General features: G+C 37.2%; 1 protein-coding gene across 2 annotated transcripts; it reads left to right on the top strand.

Annotated features, from left to right (window-relative positions):
* Nucleotides 1–127: 127 nt before the first annotated feature.
* On the top strand, nt 128–22379 carry MMH-1 (MUTM homolog-1). Of its 2 annotated transcripts, none has more exons than XM_089162956.1 (10): nt 128–415; nt 546–597; nt 3023–3080; nt 10093–10161; nt 10270–10395; nt 11592–11642; nt 19642–19719; nt 19970–20072; nt 21169–21203; nt 21291–22379. In XM_089162956.1, the coding sequence occupies exons 1-10, from the start codon at nt 187–189 to the stop codon at nt 21915–21917; spliced, it is 1428 nt and encodes a 475-aa protein (XP_089019082.1). In that variant the 5' UTR covers nt 128–186; the 3' UTR covers nt 21918–22379. The 2 variants fall into 2 exon arrangements, with proteins under 2 accessions (XP_089019082.1, XP_089019083.1); XM_089162957.1 differs by lacking the exon at nt 19970–20072 and adding an exon at nt 19813–19912.
* Nucleotides 22380–23912: the final 1533 nt, after the last annotated feature.

Raw genomic sequence — 23912 nt, 5'->3', positions numbered from 1 at the left:
CTAGTCAATGCTGCTCAAATATGTTAAGATTGGGTGAAAACATTTTAGGTCCCGTGAGTTGGTAAACACAGTATCATCCTCCTCCTCTTTTAATAAAGACGAAAACACTTCCCGTTCCGAACAAAGTTGCAGTGAAGTGAAAGGTAGAAAAAGCGCGCGAAAGCTCGTGTGTTAAACCCTGAAGCCATGCCTGAGCTTCCCGAGGTTGAAGCAGCGAGAAGAGCAATCGAGACGCATTGTTTGGGCCAGAAGATCAAAAAGGCCATCATCGCGGACGACACGAAGGTCATCGATGGCGTCTCTCCTTCAGACTTTCAAGCCTCTCTCGTCGGCAAAACCATTGTTGGTGCGCACAGAAAGGGCAAGAACATGTGGCTTGAACTCGATTCTCCTCCGTTTCCTTCATTCCAGTTTGGTGAGTTTTATTTACTCTTGTAATCTCAAGACGCGCACTCCGTTCATGTGCTTGGTTTTAGGGTTTAACGCTTAGATTTATGGAAGTCATTTTTCGCTGATGATGAGGTGTTGTTCATGTGGAATTTCAGGGATGGCTGGTGCTATATATATCAAAGGGGTTGCAGTAACGAAATACAAGAGGTAACCATTCTATTTTCAACTGGGATTGTAATTTGTATCCCTGCCAAATTTTGGTCTTTATGCATCGTTGTATTCTTATCCAAATTATTTCCTTTTTTTTTCTTTCTTTCTTTTTTTCTCTGGGAATATCTAGAAATAAGTTCATCCATTGAGAAGTAACGTGATCGTTTGTTTTTGGCGACAGAGAATTGTTTATGGTAGTGGCAAATACTTCACTTTTTAGTTTTGATTCTCATAGTTTTATAGCCAGAGCGCCAGTTTTGATTCCAAGTTTCTTGCCTCAAATTGAATAGTTAAAGAAAGTTGTAGCGATGCTGCCTATGTTTAGTAATTAATATGACAATCTGTTCCTAGCATTATTTGATTGTAACGTGACAAATCTTCATTCTAAATTCAAACTTCCATCCCCTTAAAGCGGATGATATATACCTGTATCTTCTTAAAATGAAGACTAATTAGTTAACTCAATCCAATAATAGATCAGTAAAGGAATCAAGTCTCGATTTCAGGTATCATCTAGTCCTTGTAGAGTATGGTAAATGGGATGAAAATGGGAAAACTTTATGGAGATTACAGAATCACTTATGACATTTCTAGAAATGATATATAAATAGAAATTCATCACAGGAACATGGCATAAGCATGTGGTCATTTAATGAGATAGATACCTTTGTTAGTTTTCAAACACATAAATACTAAATCTAGAGTAACAATATTCAAGTAGCTCATCAGTTTAAAGGAAAATTCCACTCGATAAAGCAATAAAATAACTCATTCTTTTGCTAGACCTTTTTCTTTGAATATCTGATAAAATGAACTGAGGTTAATGGAAATAAAATTACAGAATATGGTGGAAAAAAAGGCAATATGTTTTAGCTGATCGTTGTATGAACTATTTTATGAGAAAATATAGCAAAATAATCATACTATGTAGCCCATGGCTATATTTGCCTTATCGTTTCATATTTTTATTAAAGATAAAGTTTCAGAATATTGGAAAGTGCACTTAATTACATGAAATATAATGAAGAATATGGATTGGTGGTATCTTCCACGTTCTTTTGAATATTGTGATGAGTATCTAACATATTTTTAAAAGAAAACTCTAGTTCAGGAAATAGCTGCTCAGAGCGACTAGGGGCAACGCTGTGTACATCATGACCTTCCACAATCCATGCCAAAGAAGAAATCTAGGTCAAAATTTTGATTGAAATGCCTACATTTTTGAAAACCGAAATGAAGTTCCAATTATTCGAAAAATTTATAGTTTTCGACTGAAATTTTGGAGATTTCGACCATTTCGAAGGTTTCGACTAACGAAGTTTCAACTATTTCAACCCTCCAACTTGTTTTTGTTGATTTCTACCCCATTTTCACCTACTTTCCACGATTCCTTTGCCTTAAAGCACCTCTTTTGCTCATATTTTACCTCCAAACACATTCGGAGCCACAACAACTGCAAATGAAACTCCGACAACAATAGAATGTGAAGCATGAGCCATACCCAACAGTTCCAAACTTTTTCTTTTTGTTTTGTTTTGTTCATGCCTTAAATGATTTTGTATTGCCTTAAAATTAATATATGTTTACCCTAGGACTATGATATATGATTGTGTTTTGTTAAACTTATTTTATTATTATTTGCTACCATTTTTTTTATTTTTTATTTTCTAAATTAATGTATATGTGATATATGGGCTTCAACTTAATATATGTGAGACACCATCACTTGATCTAGTTGGTCATTTTATTTTGTTGACTTCTTGTATATGTAACCATTCTATCAACCAATTCATGTATGCTGATGATTCTATGCATGTATGCAATACAGTTTGTACTTGTCGAAACCGATCATTTGTTTTTTTGGGATGAATAAATAAATATATTAAAAGACCAAGGATAAAGAGGGATACAAAGAGAAAATAAAGGGGAAACTGGGGAGAGAACCGGTCATTTGTTAGTATACTTGAATGGTAAATTTTTAGTGATTTTTTATTTTTTGGCAAAATACTAGTTCTATTGTGTTTAGTATGCTTTAAATAGGTAGGAGGTAAGAAATTATATGAAATGGACGTCGTATAAGGGCCCGGTCAAAATTAAAAAAAAAATCATATGTTTCGATTGAATTTTCAGTTGAAACCTAAAAATTTTGGTCTTTTGTTGGATTGAAAACCTGGTTTTGACTGAAATTTGTTCCTTGATTCATGCAGTGACTTTGTCCAAGTTAACTCCAAGAAAGTTTGTCAAAGTTGGCACTTGATACTGTAGCTTTTGAAATCAATTGCTCTCTTGTACTAGTTGCTCTGGATTTCCTCTTTGGATTATTGATGAATGACCTGTGAATATAAATCAAATTTATTACGTATAGGTAACACTGTGAATCAGGATTTTTGATTGCCTTTACATGAATGAGTGGTGTTTTCAGGTCTGCAGTAAAGGACACTGATGAGTGGCCTTCCAAATATTCCAAGTTATTTCTGGAAGTAAGAGTTTTTGTTGTCTATTTTAAAGTCACCTGAATATCATTTTTTGTCATCTTCATTGGTTTCTTCTTTATGAATAAATCAAATAAAAATTTGTTTGGTTAGAGTCTTTAGACACCATACATATTATGTAAATTATTGTAGATTCTTGTTGCTATCATTTGTTTGTAATGTGTATATTCCTAGGGCAGTTGGGACCTAGATGAGAGTTTACTTACACAGCAAATAGAAAAAAGTCTTGAGATAAGCTCAAGTCGATTCACCATCAATGAACCATCTCAGCTGCGCTTGTTATTTTCTCTCTAGTACTATATAAAAGTGTTATTCTGCTTGATGTCTTTTGCTTCAGAAAATAATTTTGTATTATGTTGATCAACGGGCGGGTGTTGGCACAGCGGTCGGTGGACCACATTTGTAGCCTGAAGTCAAGGCATCCGAACAGCCTCCCAGCAAAAAATTGTTGGGAGTAAGGCTACGCAGGAAAACTGCCCCCGGACGCTGCTTGTGCGGAAGCCTTCAGCACCAGATTTGCCCTTTTGTTGACCAAGGTGTCAAGGCAACAGCAAGACATCTACGCCGTTTCTTTTTTTTTTTTTTTTTTTTTTTTTTTGGGGGGGGGGGGGGGCCATGGTGTTACCTAAAGTCCAACAACCCTCAAGCACCTTGATTCATCTTATGCCTTGACAACCATGAAGTTGATTGTTTTCCTTATAAACGAGTGTAACCAGAAACAAGCGATTGTGCCTGTGCTTTGTATTTTTCTTCCTCCAATGTGACCATTTGGTTTGATTTGATCGCTGATGGGTTCTGAGTTCTCATTTTTTACATGTTTTGATCTCATTCTCCAAACTATGCTTGTGGTCTATCTCTCTTAGTCTTCTCCTCTCTCTTGGTGCTTGGCTCCACGAAAGAGGTAAACCCATGTTGTAGATTAAACTAAGAAAAAGTTTCCTTTGAAGGATAACATTAGAAGATGGAAATTGCATTGACCATCGAAAATTATTGGATTCAGATAGGAAGTAATTTGCTTATTTATGAATAATGTATAAGTAAATGAAATATCTTAAATGGAGATAAATGAATTTATATAGGTGCTTGTTTGCAAAATAAAATAACTGCATGCGCACAGTATCGTGTAGCTAACGGGTCGATCTCAGGGAGATATGCCACCTAGAATTCAACTTCTTAATAGTAATGCGAGAGTGAAATGATTCAATTTTTGTTAACTAATTACTTAAACTAAACCAACGATCCTAATCCATACATCTAATGCAATCGAATTAAAATGAAAAATAAAGCAAACATAACCAAAGCATAAATAAAAGACAGGAAAAAAAATGCAAACCATAAAAATAAAAAGGGAAGTGATCCGAGTGTCAGCTCTGGATCGAGGGAAGGGGAGTATAATAATAATGGCTTTGACCGTGGACCCTTTGCCGTAGCTTACAGTCCACCGATCGGGGAAAAGGATATTAGAGAACAAGAAATTGTAGAAAGGAAATAACAGAAAGTAAATAACAAAGCAATAATAACAAAAGGGAAACCTTAACCAAAGAGAGGCACAACTGTAGGCATCTTTGATCAAGGACCCAAGGGGAAGGGAGAACAATGAGTAAATGCTGAAATTTAAATCCTAAATTAAGAATATGGAGGGGTAGATAGAAGCGGGAATGGAGGGGGGAGAGAAGATTATTGAAGAATCTTACTTACTTGCATCTTCCAAACAAAACTTGAATAAACAATTCGAATCTCAACCAACCCTAACAACCAGATCTAGAATAATCTAGATTTGCAATTGCTAGACCCAGAGAGAAAGCGAATCCTCAAACTTGAAACTTGAATTTGAACTTGAACTTGAAATTGCATTGATAAAACTAAAGGAATTACACTTGCATAAAAGAAAAATTACACAACTTCAATCTTCCTAAACATTTAATCTAAAAACTGAAACCCACAAAATAATCAAAGAACTAGAGAAAACCTAGAGCAAACTAAAGAGAATAGAAAGTGCAAGACCAAAGTAAACTAAAGAGAAAAATAAAGTGTGTAACTAAAGTAAACTAAAGAGAAAATCAAGTGTAAGACTAAAGTAAAACTAAAGAGAAAGTAAAGTGTAAGACTAAAGTAAAACTAAAGAGAAAGTAAAGTGTGTACTAGACCTAAGAGGGAGGTAATATTTATAGAAGAAGGAGAATAATTTACAAACAAAGAAATAAAATAATAATACCTAATAATAATAATAATAATAATAATAATAATAAAATAATAATAAAATAATAATAAATAGAAAAAGAAAACAAATAAAGAAAGAGCAAAATTCGTTAGAATAAATTAAAAAAAAAAAAAAGAAATACGTTAAGAGGGAAAGTGGAGAAAAAGAATAAATTAAAAAAAAAAACTTAAGATTGAGTTACACGTAGAGAAGGTGGAGAAGAAAGAGAAAGAGTGGAAGAAGGAAAGAAGGAAGAAAAATATATACTTTTAGAAAAACGATTTTGGGTTAATTAAGGAAAAAGAATAAAATAAAATAATGAAAATAATAGAAAGTGGGAAGAGAGAGAAAAAACTAATTAGAGAAATAAATAAAATCTAACAAAATAAAATCTTCTAAAAAAATAGAAAATCATAGTCTTTGACTACTTGTGGGCCCCATACAATTCTCAATTACTATAAAGAAAAATAAAATAAAAATCCTAATCTAATTTTACAATATATTCTAGAGCTGGCCCATAATTGTATCTTTAGCCCATCATGCTCCAAATCAGGCCCACTTTCGCACTTCAAAATTTGAACGGACCTCTTGACGTGTAAAATCGCATGTTTCATACCCAAAACTCCAAATATTCGCTAAAGTCCTAAAAGTTCATAAAATCTGCAAAAACAACATAAAACCCAAGGTAGCTCCACTCAAAGTGTTAAAAATGCATGCTTTATGCCCTAAGATTTCACACATAAATGTGCTCATTAGTGCTTAGGTTGAAACTTCTGGAATTTCCAAAGTATGGTAAAAAAAGGTTAAAACCTGATAGTTTTTGAAGATCCTAGTTAACCAACCTTGGTTGTTTGTGAAACGAAGGTCTGGTTAATTGCCCTCTTTCTTTTTTCTCAACTCCCTCCCCACCCCCTCACCCAAAAAAAAAGAAAAAAAAAGAAAAGAAGAAGTAAGAAAGAAAGAGGAAGAGAGTAATAAATAGAAGAAAAATTTAAAGAACATTTTGTGATGGGTGTATTAATTTTATTGGAAGCAAATGGCAAGTGCAACAGAACACGATATGTAAACAAGTGTAATGGAAATGAGATTTTGAGATGTGGGGCAAAACTAGGAAAGGTGAAGAAGGAATGACCATTGGAAATACTTGGGCCTGATAAGTGTGAGAAATTCATTTGAGGCATGGTGGGAGATCTCGCGAGATATCTTGCTTTTTCAAAGAAGCGAGACGAGATGGAGATGGATAGCAGAGAGTTGGATTTCTCACTTGAGATCTCGCCATATCTTTCTGGAACTCGCCATTTTGCCCATTTTTTGCGAATTTTAGCTGGGTTTTCACTTGTAACTACTCTTAGCACATCTACAACATTGAAGGAAGATCAATAATTCTTTGCTTGTCTTATGAACTTATGATTTAATGGCTTTTATAGAACTTCTATTGGTCGTATAATTTTATTATTCTATTCCTAAAAATTGAGATTGTGATACTCATATGGATGAATTTTGATGACAATTAGGTTATTTGATGCATTTGATACTCTTGCTTTTCATTTATTTGCCTTAAAGGTTTTATATTATATGTTGTATAACCTTGCATTCTCTAAGCCTACAATATTTCGGTTTCACACTATGGGTAGACGTAGAAATCATACTTAGGATTGTTTTCTGATAAATCCAAGGCCACCAATGTGTTTATAAGGCCTTAAATAGGCTAAATACCAAGTTTTAGCCCAATTGGGACCCTAAAATCCATTGAGATGGGCCACCGAGTTGACGCCAAAAAATCTAATGTCTCGACCGAGATCTCGGTTTTCCAAGGTGGTGAGATCTAGCCTGAGAGCGAGATCTTCTACCATGATTTGCGGTGGCTTGGTCATGTTCAATGGAGGCTGGGTTCCTTCAATATGAGAGAGTGATCTGATTCAGATTGGAGGATCTAAAAGAGCCAAGGGCAGGCCTAAATCGAATAGAGCATATTGGAGAGCAAGGACCCTTGTAGCTGATCTATTTGGTAGGGATAAGGTGAGATGGATCCATGTTGTTGTACATAGAAGGGTGGCAGAACAATTGAATGTAGGCTCCTAAAGTTATGAGAGAATGGAGAGAAAACATGGCATTGTCCTTGCATGTGGCTCCTAGGTTCTGTATCTAAGGTAGTAGCACTGTACACTATTAGATACCGAACATTGTTTTGAATGTAATATCTTATTATTTGTGTGTATAACTAAATTAGAGGGCTTGACTTTTTATTTTGGAGTGTTGGTTTGTGCATATGCTAGAACAATGCTGAAACCTCATGAAACTGACCAATAAAGTGGAGGTGATTGAGGGCAAATTGTGAAATCTATTGGTCTCATTTTTTCCTTTCTTCTCACTTTCAAGAGTAAGTGTTGATGTATACTTTAGCCACCTTCTTAATACACAAGGAAAATGGGATTTTAAAGGGGATACCAATGCAATGTGGAATGAGATGGCTATGTGTATTAAGAAGGTGGCTAAAGATGTTCTAGGTGAATCAAAAGGAAAGACCCATTCTTATAGAGAGACGTGGTGGTGGGATAGTGAGGTTCAAGCTGCCATTAGGAATAAAAAAGCTAGTTTTAAGGCATGATAAAGAACTAAAGATGTTGATGATCTTCATAGGTATAGGTTGGATAGAAATGAAGCTAAGAAAATTGCAGGAAAAGCAAGGGATAGGAAGAGTAGAGATCTTGACCATGTTAGATGTATTAAAAATGGAGATGGTAAATTATTAGTTTGTGAGGAGGATATTAAGAAAAGATGGGAAACCTATTTCTCTAGTTTACTAAATGAGCATTCTTTAAGCACTTATGTTTCGGACGATTACACTTTTCACCAAGGCACCAAGGTCCGAACTTATATACGTAGAATTTCGATGTCCGAAGTAAAAGAAGCTTTAAGGAGGATGAAACTCGGCAAGACACAAGGTCCTGATGAAATCCCAATTGAAGTATGGAAGAGCTTAGGAACCCATGGACTAGTTTGGTTGACTAAGTTGTTTAATAAGATTATGAGCACAGGGAAAATGCTAGATGATTGGAGGAGAAGTGTTGTGGTTCCAATTTACAAAAATAAAGGAGATTTTCAAAGTTGTAATAACTATAGGGGCATTAAATTGATGAGCCATACGATGAAATTATGGGAGAGAATAATTGAAACCCGTTTGAGACACTTAACTACGATTCACGGAGAACCAATTTGGGTTTATGCCGGGAAGATCTACAACGGAGGCTATTTACTTAATTAGGAGACTTATGGAAAGGTATAGAGAATGTAGGAAAGATCTTCATATGGTATTTATTGACCTAGAAAAAGCTTATGATAGAGTCCCTAGAGCATTAATTTGGCAAGTACTAGAGAAAAGAAGTGTTGCAAGTAAATATATAGATATAATTAAGGATATGTATGATGGTTCGGTGACTAGTGTTAGAACAGTGGGGGGACAAAGTAATGAATTCCCGATAACAGTTGGGCTACATCAAGGGTCAACTTTAAGCCCATATCTATTTGCACTGGTAATGGATGAATTAACCAAAGACATTCAAGATGATGTCCCTTGGTGTATGCTTTTTGCGGATGATTTTGTGTTGATTGATGAGACCCAAGTGGGGATTAATACCAAATTAGAATCATGGAGATTAGCTTTGGAATCAAAAGGCTTTAAACTTAGTAGATCGAAGACAGAATATTTAGTTTGTAACTTTAGTCATGATCGGCCAGATGATGAGGTGGTGATACTTGACGATAAAGAGATTCCTCAGAGTGATTGTTTTAGGTACCTAGGTTCAATCATAAGTAAAAGAGGTGATTTGGAAGATGAGGTTTCCCAAAGAATTAAAATAGGGTGGATGAAGTGGAGAGGTGCGTCCGGGGTCTTATGTGATCGGCGTATTCCATTAAAGCTTAAAGGAAAATTTTATAGGACCGTTGTTCAACCAGCAATGATGTACGGTGCAGAGTGTTGGGCTGTTAAAAAGAATCATATAGATAAACTCAGTGTAGCAGAAATGAGGATGCTAAGATGGATGAATGGCAAAACTTGGATGGATAAGATAAGAAACGATCATAATAGAGTTGGGTTGGGAGTTGCTCCCATAAGTGATAAGTTTAGAGAAAGTCGTTTGAGGTGGCACGGCCACGTTCAACGGAGACCTATAAATGCTCCTGTACGGAGAAGTGATATAATCCATATTGAAGGAACTAGAAGAGCTAGGGGTAGACCTAAGATAACCTTAGGAGAAGTGGTGAGAAAGGATATGTATAGCTTAGGCCTTGTATCTAGCATGGCCTTGAACAGAACTGATTGGAGGGCAAGAATCCATGTAGCCGACCCCATTTAGTTGGGACAAGACTTATTGTTGTTGTTGTTGTTGTAAAAACAAATCTAGCTTTGACTATTCAACCTTCTTGGATCTCAACGATAGCAATGAGATCTTCATAAAAGGCTCATGGATCAAACTGCCACTAGGATTTTTTTATGGTAGTCACTTTTGGCATGGAATTTAATATCAACAAGGCAATTTGTATGAAAAGGATATGTTTCCTACATGTGTCTGATGCCTACGATAAATCTTAGTAAATTTGGCATTTTTGCTACTCATTTGCATGTGATCATGCATACATGGTAGAAAATGTTCTTCTATTTTTACTCTGGTTCTTAATTCTTGTGAGGTTATTTTACCTGCTGATTATTCTTTTGATTCTCTGCTCATATGATTTTTTTTTAATCCCTTGCTTTCATGTTATGGTTCATTATAAGAGTTATTGGATGTTTTTTTGCAGTTAGAAGATGGCTTAGAGCTATCTTTTACTGACAAGAGGCGGTTTGCAAAAGTTCGTTTGCTTAAAGATGTACGGGACATACATACATATATATATTTTTAATTTCCTTTTCCAAAATTTTTCATTCATTTATATAGGATTTCTCTTTATTTTGTGATGATTGTTTTGCTGGTGCAGCCAAAATCAGTGGCCCCAATATCTGAACTTGGTCCTGATGCACTGTATGAGCTTAAGCCCGTAGATGAGTTTGTTGAATCCTTGAGCAAAAAGAAGACTGCAATTAAGGCTTTATTACTTGATCAGGTTAAAAATATTATGCATATTCTCATTAGCATTTTTGGGATTTGCCTTATAGTATGGTGAAATGATTTCCACTGTTTTAAGTTGATCAAATGTCTTATAATCCTTTAATTCTTTGTGTGTTTTATTTTATTTATTTTTTTTATTTTAAAGAAATGAAAATCTGTTATTAACTATCCCAAAGATTATTAGACTTTTAAAGTTGATGTTCCCCATCATGCACAATGTTATTTTTGAGTCTTCTGGCCGAAGAGGACCAAGAGGTGTCTCTGGCTATGTGCCAGGGGTTCCTTTGCTCTGTTCAACATGTTTTCTGGTCCGCATTTACTACCTGATACAGATGCTGGTCAGGAAAACATTTTTCCAACTGATACCTTGTATTGTAAAAATGACCAGGTTTTCTTTGGATTAATAAATTTGGGTCAGATTAGACTGGCTATTCTACATTTGTGGTGTTTCACATGAATAATGGTTGATTTGACATGACCAAACTCAAGGTACACTCATCCTTGATGTGCCTACTATGGTCAAGAATTCCTAAATGATGATTGTGGTAAAGAGAGTGGCTTATTTGCTAACTCATGGTTGATTTGGTCATTACCAATTTATTGAATGAACTCATCCTTTTATCTTACCATGAAAAGGTTAGATGAGAGGGGTCCAAAGGTGGGTTCAGGTGCTTTATAGATCGAAGGATTCCTTTAATATCATGCCATGGTGAACTCTATTTGCATTGATGTCTGGGTTCTTCAAGGTTTTAATAGTTTTAAATTATATAAAGAGATTGTTTTTACAATCACTATAAATATAGAGGGCATCTAAATGCTCCAAAAGTAATGTATATTCTGCTTCTTACCAGTGCACTTAATCAGAATTGGATGTTATTTTGTTGATACTGCACTTAAATAAGGAAAAACTTGTTCCTGCCAATCTGTATCCTCCGCAAGTAGATGTACTTGAAGCTTATAGCATTTTCAAGGATGTTTCTAATTACATATTGAGTTGTGCCACATTCTTTTGTCTGTCTGTTGTAGGATTTCTGTATTTCAAGAAAACATGCTCTTACTCCACATTGTATTCCAAAACTCTATGATTGTTTAATATTTGGTTTTTTTCCTTCCTCCTTTTCCAACGCTTTTGGATGTTACCTCCCCATTCCTTACTCTAATGTTGGTCTTCAAATCACTTCTGCTTGGCAGAGTTACATTTCGGGGATTGGAAATTGGATTGCTGATGAAGTGCTCTATCAAGTTAGTGAGCTTCTTTTTTATTGTATCGCTGCTTCATTTATTTGTAGTTCATTTTTAGTAGTTACTGATTGAGGTCAAGTCGATCTTTTACCATAAATATCTTGTTGTCGAGAACCAAAAGCATGACATTCCACCATTATACTCCATCCGAAGTACTAAAATCTGTTAAAGCATAGAATTTGAATCTTTTCTCAGATATTTGGCCCATTTTCCTTTTTGCCCTGTATCCTTTTAGAGCTATCATGGCCACCAGGAAGGAGAAATTTTTCTTAAAAGGCTAAAAGCTATTGACTAGAAAACTGACTTACATGCTGTCTCAGTGACATCTGGGTTGCAGTGGCAGATTCTGGATACTTCTTTTAGAGAGAGATCTGTCTGCTTCTTCTTCTTTTTATTTTTATTTTTTTATAAGGCTTGAAGGTCAATTTATTGAAAGAATGGAGTGAACAGTGTATCGATATCTAATGAAGAATGAATGGACCAGACCTTTTACAAGACAAGGGATCAAGAGAGGCCTGCAAGGGTGGTGGGAATCTGGGTTACTAGAGGATTAGGCTTTAGAATCCCAGTGGAATATACAGGACCACAGGAAATAGGAATCAAGCCATATTTGGATATTGGCTGTTCCTCACAAAAGGTGGTTCAAATAAATCTGATCTTTTTGGTGAACCCATTAGGGAAAGGGAACAATGCCCAAAAGTCTGATTCATATCTGATGGCAGGATCCTATGATACCAGACAGTCAGAGCTAGCAGGTGATCAAACTTGTGACTCAGATTTTGTAACTGAAAGAGTGACAACTAGAAATTGAGAGACAGAAAGACTCCAAATAAAAAAGTGGGATAAGAATTTCAAACTCATCAACCTGACAGAAAATAGAAACACATACAGAAATAGAAATTAGATCGCTGTTATTAACTGAACTCAAAACATTGTGTTAACACCAGCACAAGGAGTTCAGAAGTATGATTATCTCTTGAAGTTGATAGTTGATAATCTCCTGAAGAATTGAACCGGCATTAGGATCCATTTATCAGATTTGGACTGGCTCCCTAGGGATAGATTCTCCAAAAAGTGCAGAGGGTGCATATTAAACATGTGTACATTAGATGGAAAATGGTCATTTTATTATCATGAAAAGAATTGGGTGGTACTCACTCGTCTGCAGCATGTGTTGTATGTGCAATTTCATTCTTTCTTCTCACTTGATTCTAGGGGATCAGGATAAGGTTTTGTATTGAGCTTGATGGGGAACGTAGGTCTTCCTAATGTCTTTCTTTCTTGCCTTTTCAGTTGAAGTTCAAAATGATATGCATTTTCCATTAGAAAGAACAAATTTCCCATTTTGCAATTTCAAGTGCTTATTTCAAATATGGAACTCAAATTAAAAGTTTTGTCTACACTTGATAGACCCCTCATCTCAGGAGTCTATACTTGTAGGCAAGGAAATAAAGATACAAGATCTGCTGCACAGCAGCCAGGAATAGAAGGAAATACTTGAGAAATATTTAGTGTCTTATAGGAATAAATATGGGGTGATTCTGTTGAGATACATGATGCCTTTGAGGATTGAATTTGGAGTGATTTGGTTAAGGGATTATGTTAGGAAAGTAATTACTATTAGTAGGGGAAGGGAGAATAGGAGATATTGCGTTTTGAGTTGTTAGGGAAGTAAGGGAGAGGGCTATTGCTCTCGGGTAGAGTAGGATCACCTACTGCTATAGCGTGTTCTGTTCTGTTGATTATTTGATTTAAGTCTATTATCGTATTGCTGTTGTGTGTCACTTCTTTCATAGTTATTCTACTAAATTCGGGGTCTTATCAATTTGGCATCAGAGCCATCGATTCCAGGGGAATGGTAAAGAGTCGAATGGAGCAGCGGGTAGAGGAATTGGAAAGTATCGTGAAAGATATTCAAGGCCAAGTAGGGTTCTTAGCACAACAAATAGAAATAGGAGAAAAGGCTAACGACGACTTCAGAGAGGAATTATGGTTTATGTTGTTGAAAGGAAAATCAGCGGATGTGCATACCTTAACACCGGAGGTGGCTAAGACCGATGGAACTCCAAAATATGGCGAAAGAATGGTCGAAACAGAAAAATCGAGAGATTTCCTTCCTCAGCAACTTGAGATGCTGATTTTCATGGGGGAAGATCTGATGGGGTGGATCGCAAGGGCTGAGAGGTACTTTGATCTGTATAAACTGAGCAATGGAGAGAAACTCCGAACTGCAACTTTGTGTTTTGAAGGAGCAGCATCGGGGTGGATACGCTTCGGAGAATTACGGCAGCCATTGCTATCGTGGAGAGGTTTGAAAGAGGCAATGATCCAGCGGTTTAGTTCGGCGCAGATGAAGACTCCCCAAGAGGCGTTGATCACCCATAAGCAGATTGGGACATTCGCAGCATATAGAGAAGGCTTCAAGATACTTGCAAGTTGCAGTGACCGCCGGAGCTGTAGATGAAGATTGGCTTAAGGGTTTGTTTTGGCAGGGTTACACGATGAAGTGAGGGCTGAAGTTCTATTATTTGTAACCAAGCCGTGGAGGCCAAAAATTGGGCTGGCAAGTTATAGTAAGAAAACACCATGGGCCCATCCGATTCAACCAACCCAAAATTCAACCCAACGATTTTTTAACTTGGGCCCAACCAGTACTTATTATAAAGGGACCGTTAACCAAGGAACCGGAACCGGAATGAACCAAGGAAACAACATATCGGTTCGCCCAAACCAAAAAACTGAGCCGTCTTCTTCCTCCTCTCAAACACGATTTGCAGTGTCTTCAGCGATGGGGAATTTCAGCCGTTCACGGTGGCTGTCTCAAGAAGAAATCAAGGAGAAAATGGATAGGGGAGTATGTTTCTGATGCGATGCCCCTTACACCAAAGGCCATCGATGTTCCCTGAAGCAACTACGGTTGTTGTTGTTACATGAAGACGATGAACAAGATCTTGCAGCTATGGTGGGAGTGACAGACGATGGTGTTGACGTTGTCGAAATTGAACCTCTGCTAGAAATGGAGCTTTCACACACGTCTCTGGTAGGTATCGACTCTCCACATACCTTGAAATTGAAAGGGTAGATCCATGGCTTCGACATTGTTGTTTTGGTTGATTGTGGTGCAACGCATAACTTCGTGGCGAAAGAGCTGGTGGAGCCGTTAGGACTGATGGTACAGAAGCAGGACTTTCAAGTAGCATTGGGAGATGGCATGGTTAACAGAGGGACTGAAGTGTGTTGAAATGTTCCGATTACCAAGTGGGGGATGAGGTTTTCCTTAAGCTCCAGCCTTATCGTTTCCAGAAGCTTGCCAAATGCCCAAATGAAAAGCTAAGTCATCGTTTCTACTGGTTGTACCAAATCATTGAGCAAGTGGGCCCAGCTGCCTATCGGTTACAATTACCAGAGGGGACTCGCATCCACCTTGTGTTCCACGTTTCACAATGGAAGCCAGCAGTTGGTCAACACATGGTTCCCCAGCCTCTTCCCTCCTGTTTGCGAGAGAACGGCGAGTTACAACTCACACCAGAACATTTGATCAGCATTTGCTTCTCCGTTCAGGGGGTATTGGAAAGGACTTCGCTCTTGTGAGAATACGTGGGAAGATTTTGATGCACTGCAGTCCAATTTTCCAGACTTTCACCTTGAGGACAAGGTGAAACTTTTGGAGGGGAGTATTGATAGACCCCTCATCTCACGAGTCTATACTCGCAGGCAAGGAAAGAAAGATACAAGATCTGCTGCACAGCACCAGGAATAAAAGGAAATCCTTGAGAAATATTTGCTGTCTTATAGGAATAAATATGGGGTGATTCTGTTGAGATACAGGATGCCTTTTAGAATTGAATTTGGAGTGATTTGGTTAAGGGATTATGTTAGGAAAGTAATTACTATTAGTAGGGGAAGGGAGAATAGGAGATATTGCGTTTTGAGTTGTTAGGGAAGTAAGGGCTATTGCTCCCGGGTAGAGTAGGATCACCTATTGCTTTAGCGTGTTCTGTTCTGTTGATTATTTGATTTAAGTCTATTATCGTATTGCTGCTGTGTGTCACTTCTTTCATAGTTATTCTACTGAATTCGTGGTCTTATCAACACTCTTTTTTGCTATTGTTGAGTTGAACATGCAAATTGAAACTTAAAACCCAAGATGTATGTAGAAGCATTTATGCATTCTGGTTTTGGCTTTAGATTTCAATTTCTGGTTTGCATTTTTCCAGGTAACATCTGTTTGTGGTCCTGTTGCAAACAATTTTCAATCTCGTTTGGTTATCAAATTCAATTTTAAACTGGAACTACTCCGATAAATAAGAATAAAATAAATAGTGTCTCTATGCTTGTCTTAGCCTGTAAAGGTCAACACAAGTAGTGCCTATAATTTTCTTCTTAAGTGTGCTATCTTATAGCTGCCTAAGTTTACCATTGAGTTGTTGAGTGTGCTAGCTAGCTGGAGTCTCCTTTTGGAACTACTACTTTTCCTTTCTGCTTCTGATGTAGGACAGCCCTAGGCTTAGGGTGCTCTACAAGACAAAAGATCCTAAATCATGAAAGGAGGGGTTTTGCACAGCACACAATTAATTTCCATACTTATGAAATGTACGAAATTAAAATTCCACCAAAGAAAATTATAACTAACATGCAAAAATCAAACTTGAGGACAGTGGAAGTGCAAATCAGATTTAACCATCCAAATCCATGAGACTAGACAAGAAGGGGTTGAGGCATTACATTCAATGAATTAAATAAATTCAGACAATACATAATATAACCAACTTTGTTCACTATAGTCTTTAGGTGTGAGTTACAACCAATGTAAAAAGATAAAGAGAACTCACATTCCCAGACCCAAATCAACTAATATGTAACCAACACCAAGTAGGAGTTAATAAGGAGTAACAAGTATGTAACCAGCAGTCCTAGGTAATAACCAATCAATCAGCATGAAGCACTACTGTGACGGATGGAAGGTGAAGATGAACAGGTAGGTAAACAAAGATCTGGCAAACAAAATATTGCAGAAAATAATTTTGCCAGTATGGTTTGACAGCAAGGAAAGGGAGCCCAGAAAAAGGAGGAGAAAATAAATAATGGCAGCAAGTGGGACTTCCGTGAGGCTATGTAGAAGAAGAGGAAGCAAGAAAGAAGGAGAGGAAACTTTCAGCAGAGAACAGAGACTGCTGTAAGGGTTAGAGAAGAAGGGAAAAATAAGAAGAAATTTTCTGCCACCTTGCTTTCGCCGATGACCATATGATCTTCTCCAAAGCTGATCATCAATCCATTTCCCCCATCCTCTTAGTTCTCTCTACTATTGAGACCCTCTTTGGCTTCAAAGTCAATCTTGACAAATCTACCATCTTCCTCTCTGGTATCCTTGACTCCCTGTGTTCCTCTCTCCTCCAGCTCACAGGTTTCAAGCTTGGTTCTTTCCCAGTGACTTACCTGGGTCTTTCCCTTATCCCTGGTAGACTGACTCGTCACCACTATTCTCCCATGCTTGATCATATTCGAAAGAAACTCCAACTTTGGAAAGGCAAGCTCCTCTCATTCGCCGGTCGAGTTGTGCCCATCAAGTTTGTCCTCTAGTCGTCTTACCTCTACTGGTGTGGGTATCTTCTCCCTTCCCAAATCTACCATTCAAGCTATGGAATCTCTTTTATGTGCTTTCCTTTGGAAGGGTCAAGAAGCCTCCCGTTTCCTTCACCCCATCAGTTGGTTGGCTATTTGCCACCCAAAATACGAATGAGGTCTGGGAGTTTGTTGCATCTTGGATGTCAACTTGGCTTGCCTCCTCAAGCTCATCTGGAAAACTGGTTCACTCTCACCTTCTCCGTTCCGACTCTTTTTGAACCGCCTCCCATTCCCTCCAACTCTTCCTGGGTTTGGAGAAAGCTTCTTCTTCTTAGGCTGCGTGCGCTCACGGCAATCTCTTCTCTCTTTTCCACTGGCACCTTCACCTTCTTTTGGCTTGACTCGTGGCATCCGATGGGCATTCTTTTCGCCCTCCTCAGCACCCACACTATCTATAACTCTCGTATTCCCAAATCTACCCCCCTTTCCCATTTCATTTTTGACGGCTCCTGGGCCCCTCTCCCTCACCCCTATCTCACACAAGTCTAGAATTCTCTCCCATCTCCTTCAAGTTACCCTCATGATATCATAGCTTGGCTCCCTACCCCTTCAAAAAAATTCACCACTTCCTTTGCTTGGGACCTCCTTCGCACCCCCTTCCCCTCCCCCCCTTGGCCCCCATTGGTTTGGTTCAAAGGTCACATCCCCCGCCATTTTCTTACTCTTTGGAGAGCTCTCATGCTTGCCCTACCCACCCAAGCCTTCCTCATTAGCCATCACATCCCTGCTAACCCAAATTGCTCCATTTGTTGGTGTGACCATGAGGACCTTGACCACCTTGACCACCTTGTTTTCCTTTGCCCTTTCTCCAATTCCCTTTGGAGAAAAGCCCTTGCTTCTATTTGGTTCCATCCGCGTTGCTCATTTGGCTTGGCTAGGAATTGGTATTGGGTTTTGAGGAACTTTCCAGGTTCTTCTATCTGTGACCAGATCGGTAAACTAGTCTTTAGTGCTTCTATTCGTCACCTTTGGTGGAAGCGCAACCTTAGAAGATGGACCTCCAAATGCCGTTCTATTAATATGATTTGGAAAGCCATCTATTTTGATGTTTTTGCTAGAGTTTCTTTTCTTCCCCATCCCCCGGTTGATGACACCCCAAGGAACAGGCTTATTGTTGTTTCTTGGGGTTTCACTTCCTCTTACCAGTCTCCCTTGTAGAGGCTGTTTGTTGTTTATTCCTTTGTTAATTTAATTATTCATTCATCCAAAAAAAAAAAAAGAGGAGAAATTTTCTGCAGAAACAGAGCTGCTGTGAGGTTTTGGGAAGAAAAGAAAATTTTCCAGGATAGGAAAGAAAGGTTTTCTTGGGGAAAAAAGATTAGATGTTTGAAGAGGGGAATTTATCTAGGCAGAAAACAAGAGCAAAGAAGAGAAGAAAGCTTACCTGGAGAGGGAGGGAAGGAGCTGTCTGTAGGAGAGAGAAAGCAGCTTGAGTAGTCTTCCTTTCTAATTCTTTCATAACCATCCTTCTTTTGTGGCTGGTTACATATTAAAAGAAGAAGAAAAAAAGCTACCCAAATTACCCCCAATTACACAAGGAAATAAAATAAAATCTAATAATTCTAAATTGTGGAATGAAAATCCTAAACTACCCTTACAAAATAATCCATTAACACAAATACCAATATATATGAAAAAAGTGGTATGTGGACCACGGTCCCAAGGGTCCAAATGACCCTCTCTAGTAGCTGAATCAAATGGAAAGGTTCCGCTGCCTTCGCCTCTGGTAGTGACGAGCGGTCGTGGTGTGGTGTCCCCATCAGCTTCCTATTCACTGTGCTGAGTGAATACTCCAAAGAAGCAGAATATTTATCAATAAGACCTGACATTCCATTTATAACTCTCTTGTTCATTCCATTTGGATGCCATATAGTATCCGAGGTGCCGATTTTGCCTTCAATATCTTGCTACCTGGATCTTTTGAAATTAAATGTTGTAAACCTGATATCTTGAGCGTAAAATCACTTTAATAATGTTTCAAAATGGATTTTTTGAAATTTAATGACTGTTGCAAAGATATACCTTGAGTATAAAATCAATATGTTGAAATATTTATAAATGGAAAGATAGGTGGAAAATATTGGGGGAAATTGAACTTAAAAAGTAATTTGAATGGTTTAGAACTTTAGATGGATCCAGATGAGATGAATGATTGTTGTATAAATGGAAATTGTAATATAAGGGTACATTTTCTTTTCTTGCTTTTTTTTCCTTTTTGGGTGGGGGGGGGGTTCAACTTGAGGGTTTTAAAAATAGTGAAACTCTTTTGGTATTACCATGTAGTTTTGGCATAACGTGTAAAACATTAGGTATTTTTGTTGATTCTAAACTGTAGGGTTATAAAATAATTGACCCTTTTGTTATTTCCACGCAGTCGAGAATTCATCCCCTGCAACAGGCTTCCAGCTTGTCAAAAGAGAGCTGTGAAGCTCTTCACAGGTGCATCAAAGAGGTATGGTGTTGTTTCTATTTAAATTGTTTTTACTTTGTAGGCATTCAACTTTATGTTAAGATCGTTATCGCAAAGATTAGAGGATACGTGTAGGTTGTCTGGTTTGCGGTTGAAGTAGATGCTGATTGCAGCCAATTTCCAATTGAGTGGTTGTTTCATTTTCGGTGGGGGAAAAGATCTGGAAAAGTGAATGGTAAGATAATGTTCTAAATTTTATGATCCTTTTGACAAAAAGTAGTTGATTTTACAGGTCATTGAAAAAGCCCTGGAGGTTGGAGCAGATAGTAGTCAGTTTCCTAGTAGTTGGATTTTCCATTCTCGCGAAAAGAAACCTGGCAAGGCATTTGTTGACGGTTTGGCTCCCGACTCAACTGCACTGTTCATGGAATGAATCACCTTTATTTTGGCCTTGTTTTTGTTTTTGCAATGGAAGTCGCAGTGACTTGTGAACTACACTCCTCAATGTGGGGAATTAAGTTCACGGAGAGGGCTCCCTTCATCGCCATAGTAAAAATTCAGGCATATGCCACTTGACAGAACTTCAAATTAGGAAGAGTTGTGTTTTTTTTTGGGGGGGGGGGATTTATTTGAGTGTGTGACTTCTTTCTTTTTCTTCTCTTTTCTTTATTTATTTATTTTATTCATTTAGACATTTTTGCATCAGCAAACCATCTTTATCAATTACCAGCAGAAAGGCAAGTACAATTGATCAAAGAGGGAAAAAATGTTTGTGGAATCAGATCAGTGGAATTTACTGACCCCTGATTCTGGTTACTCCTGTGGACCGTCCTTGTAGCAAACTGGTTGCTGACTTAGTATGGAGGTGGTAAGACCAAGGAGGTCTCAGTATTGAGTCTCCATCCGTCCACACCCTCCCCCAATCCCCTATTTGAGTAGCATCTTTAAGGGAGGTTGGATACTTCTGGTCTCAGAGTTGAGACATGGCTGACTAGATTTGAAAAATGTGAGAACTATGAAGAATTTTTCAGGTTTTTGTCCAACTCTAATCTTCAAAGTATTACTTTTGATCATTTCATTACAGGGGAGAATTGGGAGTTCTCTCCTCCCATCACTGATAGTACATATCTCGAATAAGATGTGGTGATGAGTTAGCTCTTCTAATTGGGACCTGGATACCAGTCGCTGGTTCCTGATTAGAGAATTGTACAAGCACCTGTCCATTCCATTTATTTATCAAGTGAGAAAATCATTGCATGTTTAGAATTACAATGCTAAGCCGAACAACTCATCCTAAATATTGTACAAAATTAATAGTGCTGGTTGTTCTTTCTCATACCCATATATTTTTGTCTTTAGCCATGGAAATCATCTGTTTGGTTATTATTTGCATTTCTATGCTGCTCCATGATATTCTAAGGAATTAATTGTCCCTCTGAGATGAATAGTGGAAGTTTTTCTGAAACACCTGAGGTTTCCATCTAATGGCAGGGAAGAAAATTGATTTTATCACTGCAGGAGGCAGGGTATGTCATTCTAAAAAATGATCTCTATGTGTGTTCAATTAATTTTTGAGCCCTCCTATTTAATGATATCCATCATTTTCATATCAGACATCAGCCTATGTGCCAGAGCTGCAAAAACTAACAGGAAAGAATGCGGGTAAGGCTCCCAGTAGATCCAAAAAACAGTCAACTGACAAAGATGAAGATGAAAATGAAGATGATGAGGATGAGGAAATAAGTGAAAAGGAAACAACTAAAAAAGCCAGGTCAAAGAAAGGCCAGAAGACTGGTAAAGGTAGAGCAGTGAAGCCACCTGTGAAGAGGAAATCCACAGAGGGTGATAGTGAAGATGATGGAAACGACAGCGAAGAGAAGAGCACAATCAAGCTGTCCAAGACCCAAAAAACAAAGGATACGGGTGAGGCTCGCAGTAGATCCAAAAAACAGTCTACTGACAAAGATGGAGATGAGGATGAAGATGAGGAGGAACTAAGTGAAAAGGAAACAACTAAAAAAGCCAGGTCAAGCCAGAAGACAGGTAAAGGTGGAGCAGTGAAGCCCCCTGTGAAGACGAAATTCAAAGAAGGTGGTGATAGTGATGATGATGGAAATGACAGTGAAGAGAAAGGCAGAAGCAAGTTGTCCAAGACCCAAAAGACAAAGGTGGAGGCATCCCAAAAGAAACTCAAAAACAGCAACACTAGTGCACAGATAAAGAAGAAAGCAAAGAAGTAGGATGCCGAGGAGATGATTACAAGAATCATGCCATCACCTTTTCATATCCTGGTAGAAGGGAAAACGTATTTAATAGATTATGATGTTCCTGTTATATCAGCTTCTTGTGGTCCTTAATGAATCCCAGAGCAAGAATGGACTGCTCAAGTTGACTTAAACCAATCCCTTGATGATCCCTTTTGCAATTAGCCATAGTTTACTTTATCATGACTTCCTAAACCTTCCCCAAATGGTGCAAGATGTTAAAATCTCAGTGTTATTTAAGCTCTCCTTTCGTTTTTCTTCCTTAAATTTTCCCCTTGTCACTATTAGAAGTGTGGTTATGGTTAAAACAGAAACTATCGCAGGTGGGTTTGTTAAGTTCTTTTTCCACCGGCCCTAGTTTTCTTAAATAGGCATTTTAAACAAAATGTGCACTTGGTGTGACTTTTATCGGATTTGTCTTTTTTTCAAAATTAAACATGTTTGCAATTGTCTTTTAAGGTACTATAACGTAAACCGAAAGCAATAGCAAAAGCAGACAAAATCACTTTCGTTGACGAGGGATTAATGAAGTGTTTACAGGTAGATTGGCTGGCAAATTTGGCAATTTGAGCAAAAACAAAAAACAAAATATATTTTTTGCGAAACTGGCAGCGTGTTATATAGGGTAACTATTTTTAATATTTCTACAAAAAATAGACCTTAGCCCCAATAAGTTTTGAAAGTTTGATTTCATATTATATTATGAGGCATTGTTCTTTACCATTTGAGCCAATCCTTAATTTAGAAAAACATTGATTTTTAGATATTTAAAATTATAATTAAAATTAGGGTAATTTTCATCTGGACCCTTGAGGTATAGTCCATGTCATTTTTAGTCCAAAAAAATGACACTTTGCATCTGCCTCCCCTGAGGTATTCAATAAGATCAATTAAGGACAATTTATTATTTTTATGACAAAAAAAAGCTATTACTCTCTCTGCTACAATTCTACAAATTAAAACGACGGTGCTCGGTAATGGCAAATTTACAAAAAAAAGGCTATCCATTTCATGTATCATTGTTAACATAATTATAGCCAATCTTTCATGACCTTCCAGGGTTTTCATTCCTTTATGTTAAAGAACCTAGGATTTTCTTTTATGGATCAACTATATTCAAATTCAATAATTTCTATCAATTCTAAGTTGTAGATGTCATTCAACATTTTATGGTCATTTGAGATTAATCTCAAATTTCTTGAATATCTTAAACCATTCGTTTCAAATGTGTCTATTTTTCAAATTCCTTGTATGTAATTAAAGCATGTGAAATCTCTCCTATCAGTCAATGATTCATTAAATGGAAGAGGAAGATCAAAATTTAATATTTTTATGTGTGATCATGCATTATATAGAAGGTCATGCATATAGTTCATTATCTTAACAAATGCAATCTTAGTTATCTCTTAGGATTGGATTATGCGGATTGAGAGTGTGGATTCAGTGATGCATATCAGTCATTCCTTGATTTGAGCACTTAACCTTCTGGAAAGATGAATAGTTGGTGTAAGAAAATGTCATACTCAGTGCATAAGGTTCTAGGTTTACTCTCATACGATGAGAATTTGATACATAATTTTTACCGTTTTCAGGCGGAATCTTTTCCTTGACCCTGGCACCTTCGCTTTTCAAAAAAGAAAAAAAAAAAAAGTCAATTATGGAATTCTTAATCCTCATCCTCATATTTTTAGTTGGCAATAGACTATACAACTTAACTCCCAAGTCAAAATAGAAAGATGATGATTCATACACTAAAGTTTATATAAACTTCTTTTTTTCTTTTGCCGGCAACTTTCACCATATAGCTATTTCTTGGAAATTTCCCATGAATAAATATATTACCATGAGTGAAGGGAAACTTGGAATTAAATTTTTTTTTTAACTTTTATTTTATAGAAAATGCATAATAACCCTAATAATTGAGATGGCATATTTGTAATATACGATAAAATTTGAAAGTAGCTGTCTTTA

This window comes from Hakea prostrata, chromosome 7 (assembly GCF_041222555.1).
Source record: "Hakea prostrata isolate BN-2017 chromosome 7, UWA_Hpros_2, whole genome shotgun sequence".
NCBI classification, from domain to species: domain Eukaryota; kingdom Viridiplantae; phylum Streptophyta; class Magnoliopsida; order Proteales; family Proteaceae; genus Hakea; species Hakea prostrata.
The sequence above is the reverse complement of the archived record's forward strand: the minus strand, read 5'-3'. Positions and strand labels throughout refer to the sequence as shown.

Bases quoted from the DNA above. Each gene is read 5' to 3' on its own strand.
- MMH-1 (XM_089162956.1), top strand. From the start codon at position 187: ATGCCTGAGCTTCCCGAGGTTGAAGCAGCGAGAAGAGCAATCGAGACG. The intron at 598-3,022 runs GTAACCATTCTA...TGGTGTTTTCAG, and splicing joins GCAGTAACGAAATACAAGAG to GTCTGCAGTAAAGGACACTG. The intron at 19,720-19,969 runs GTATGGTGTTGT...TTGATTTTACAG, and splicing joins TTCACAGGTGCATCAAAGAG to GTCATTGAAAAAGCCCTGGA.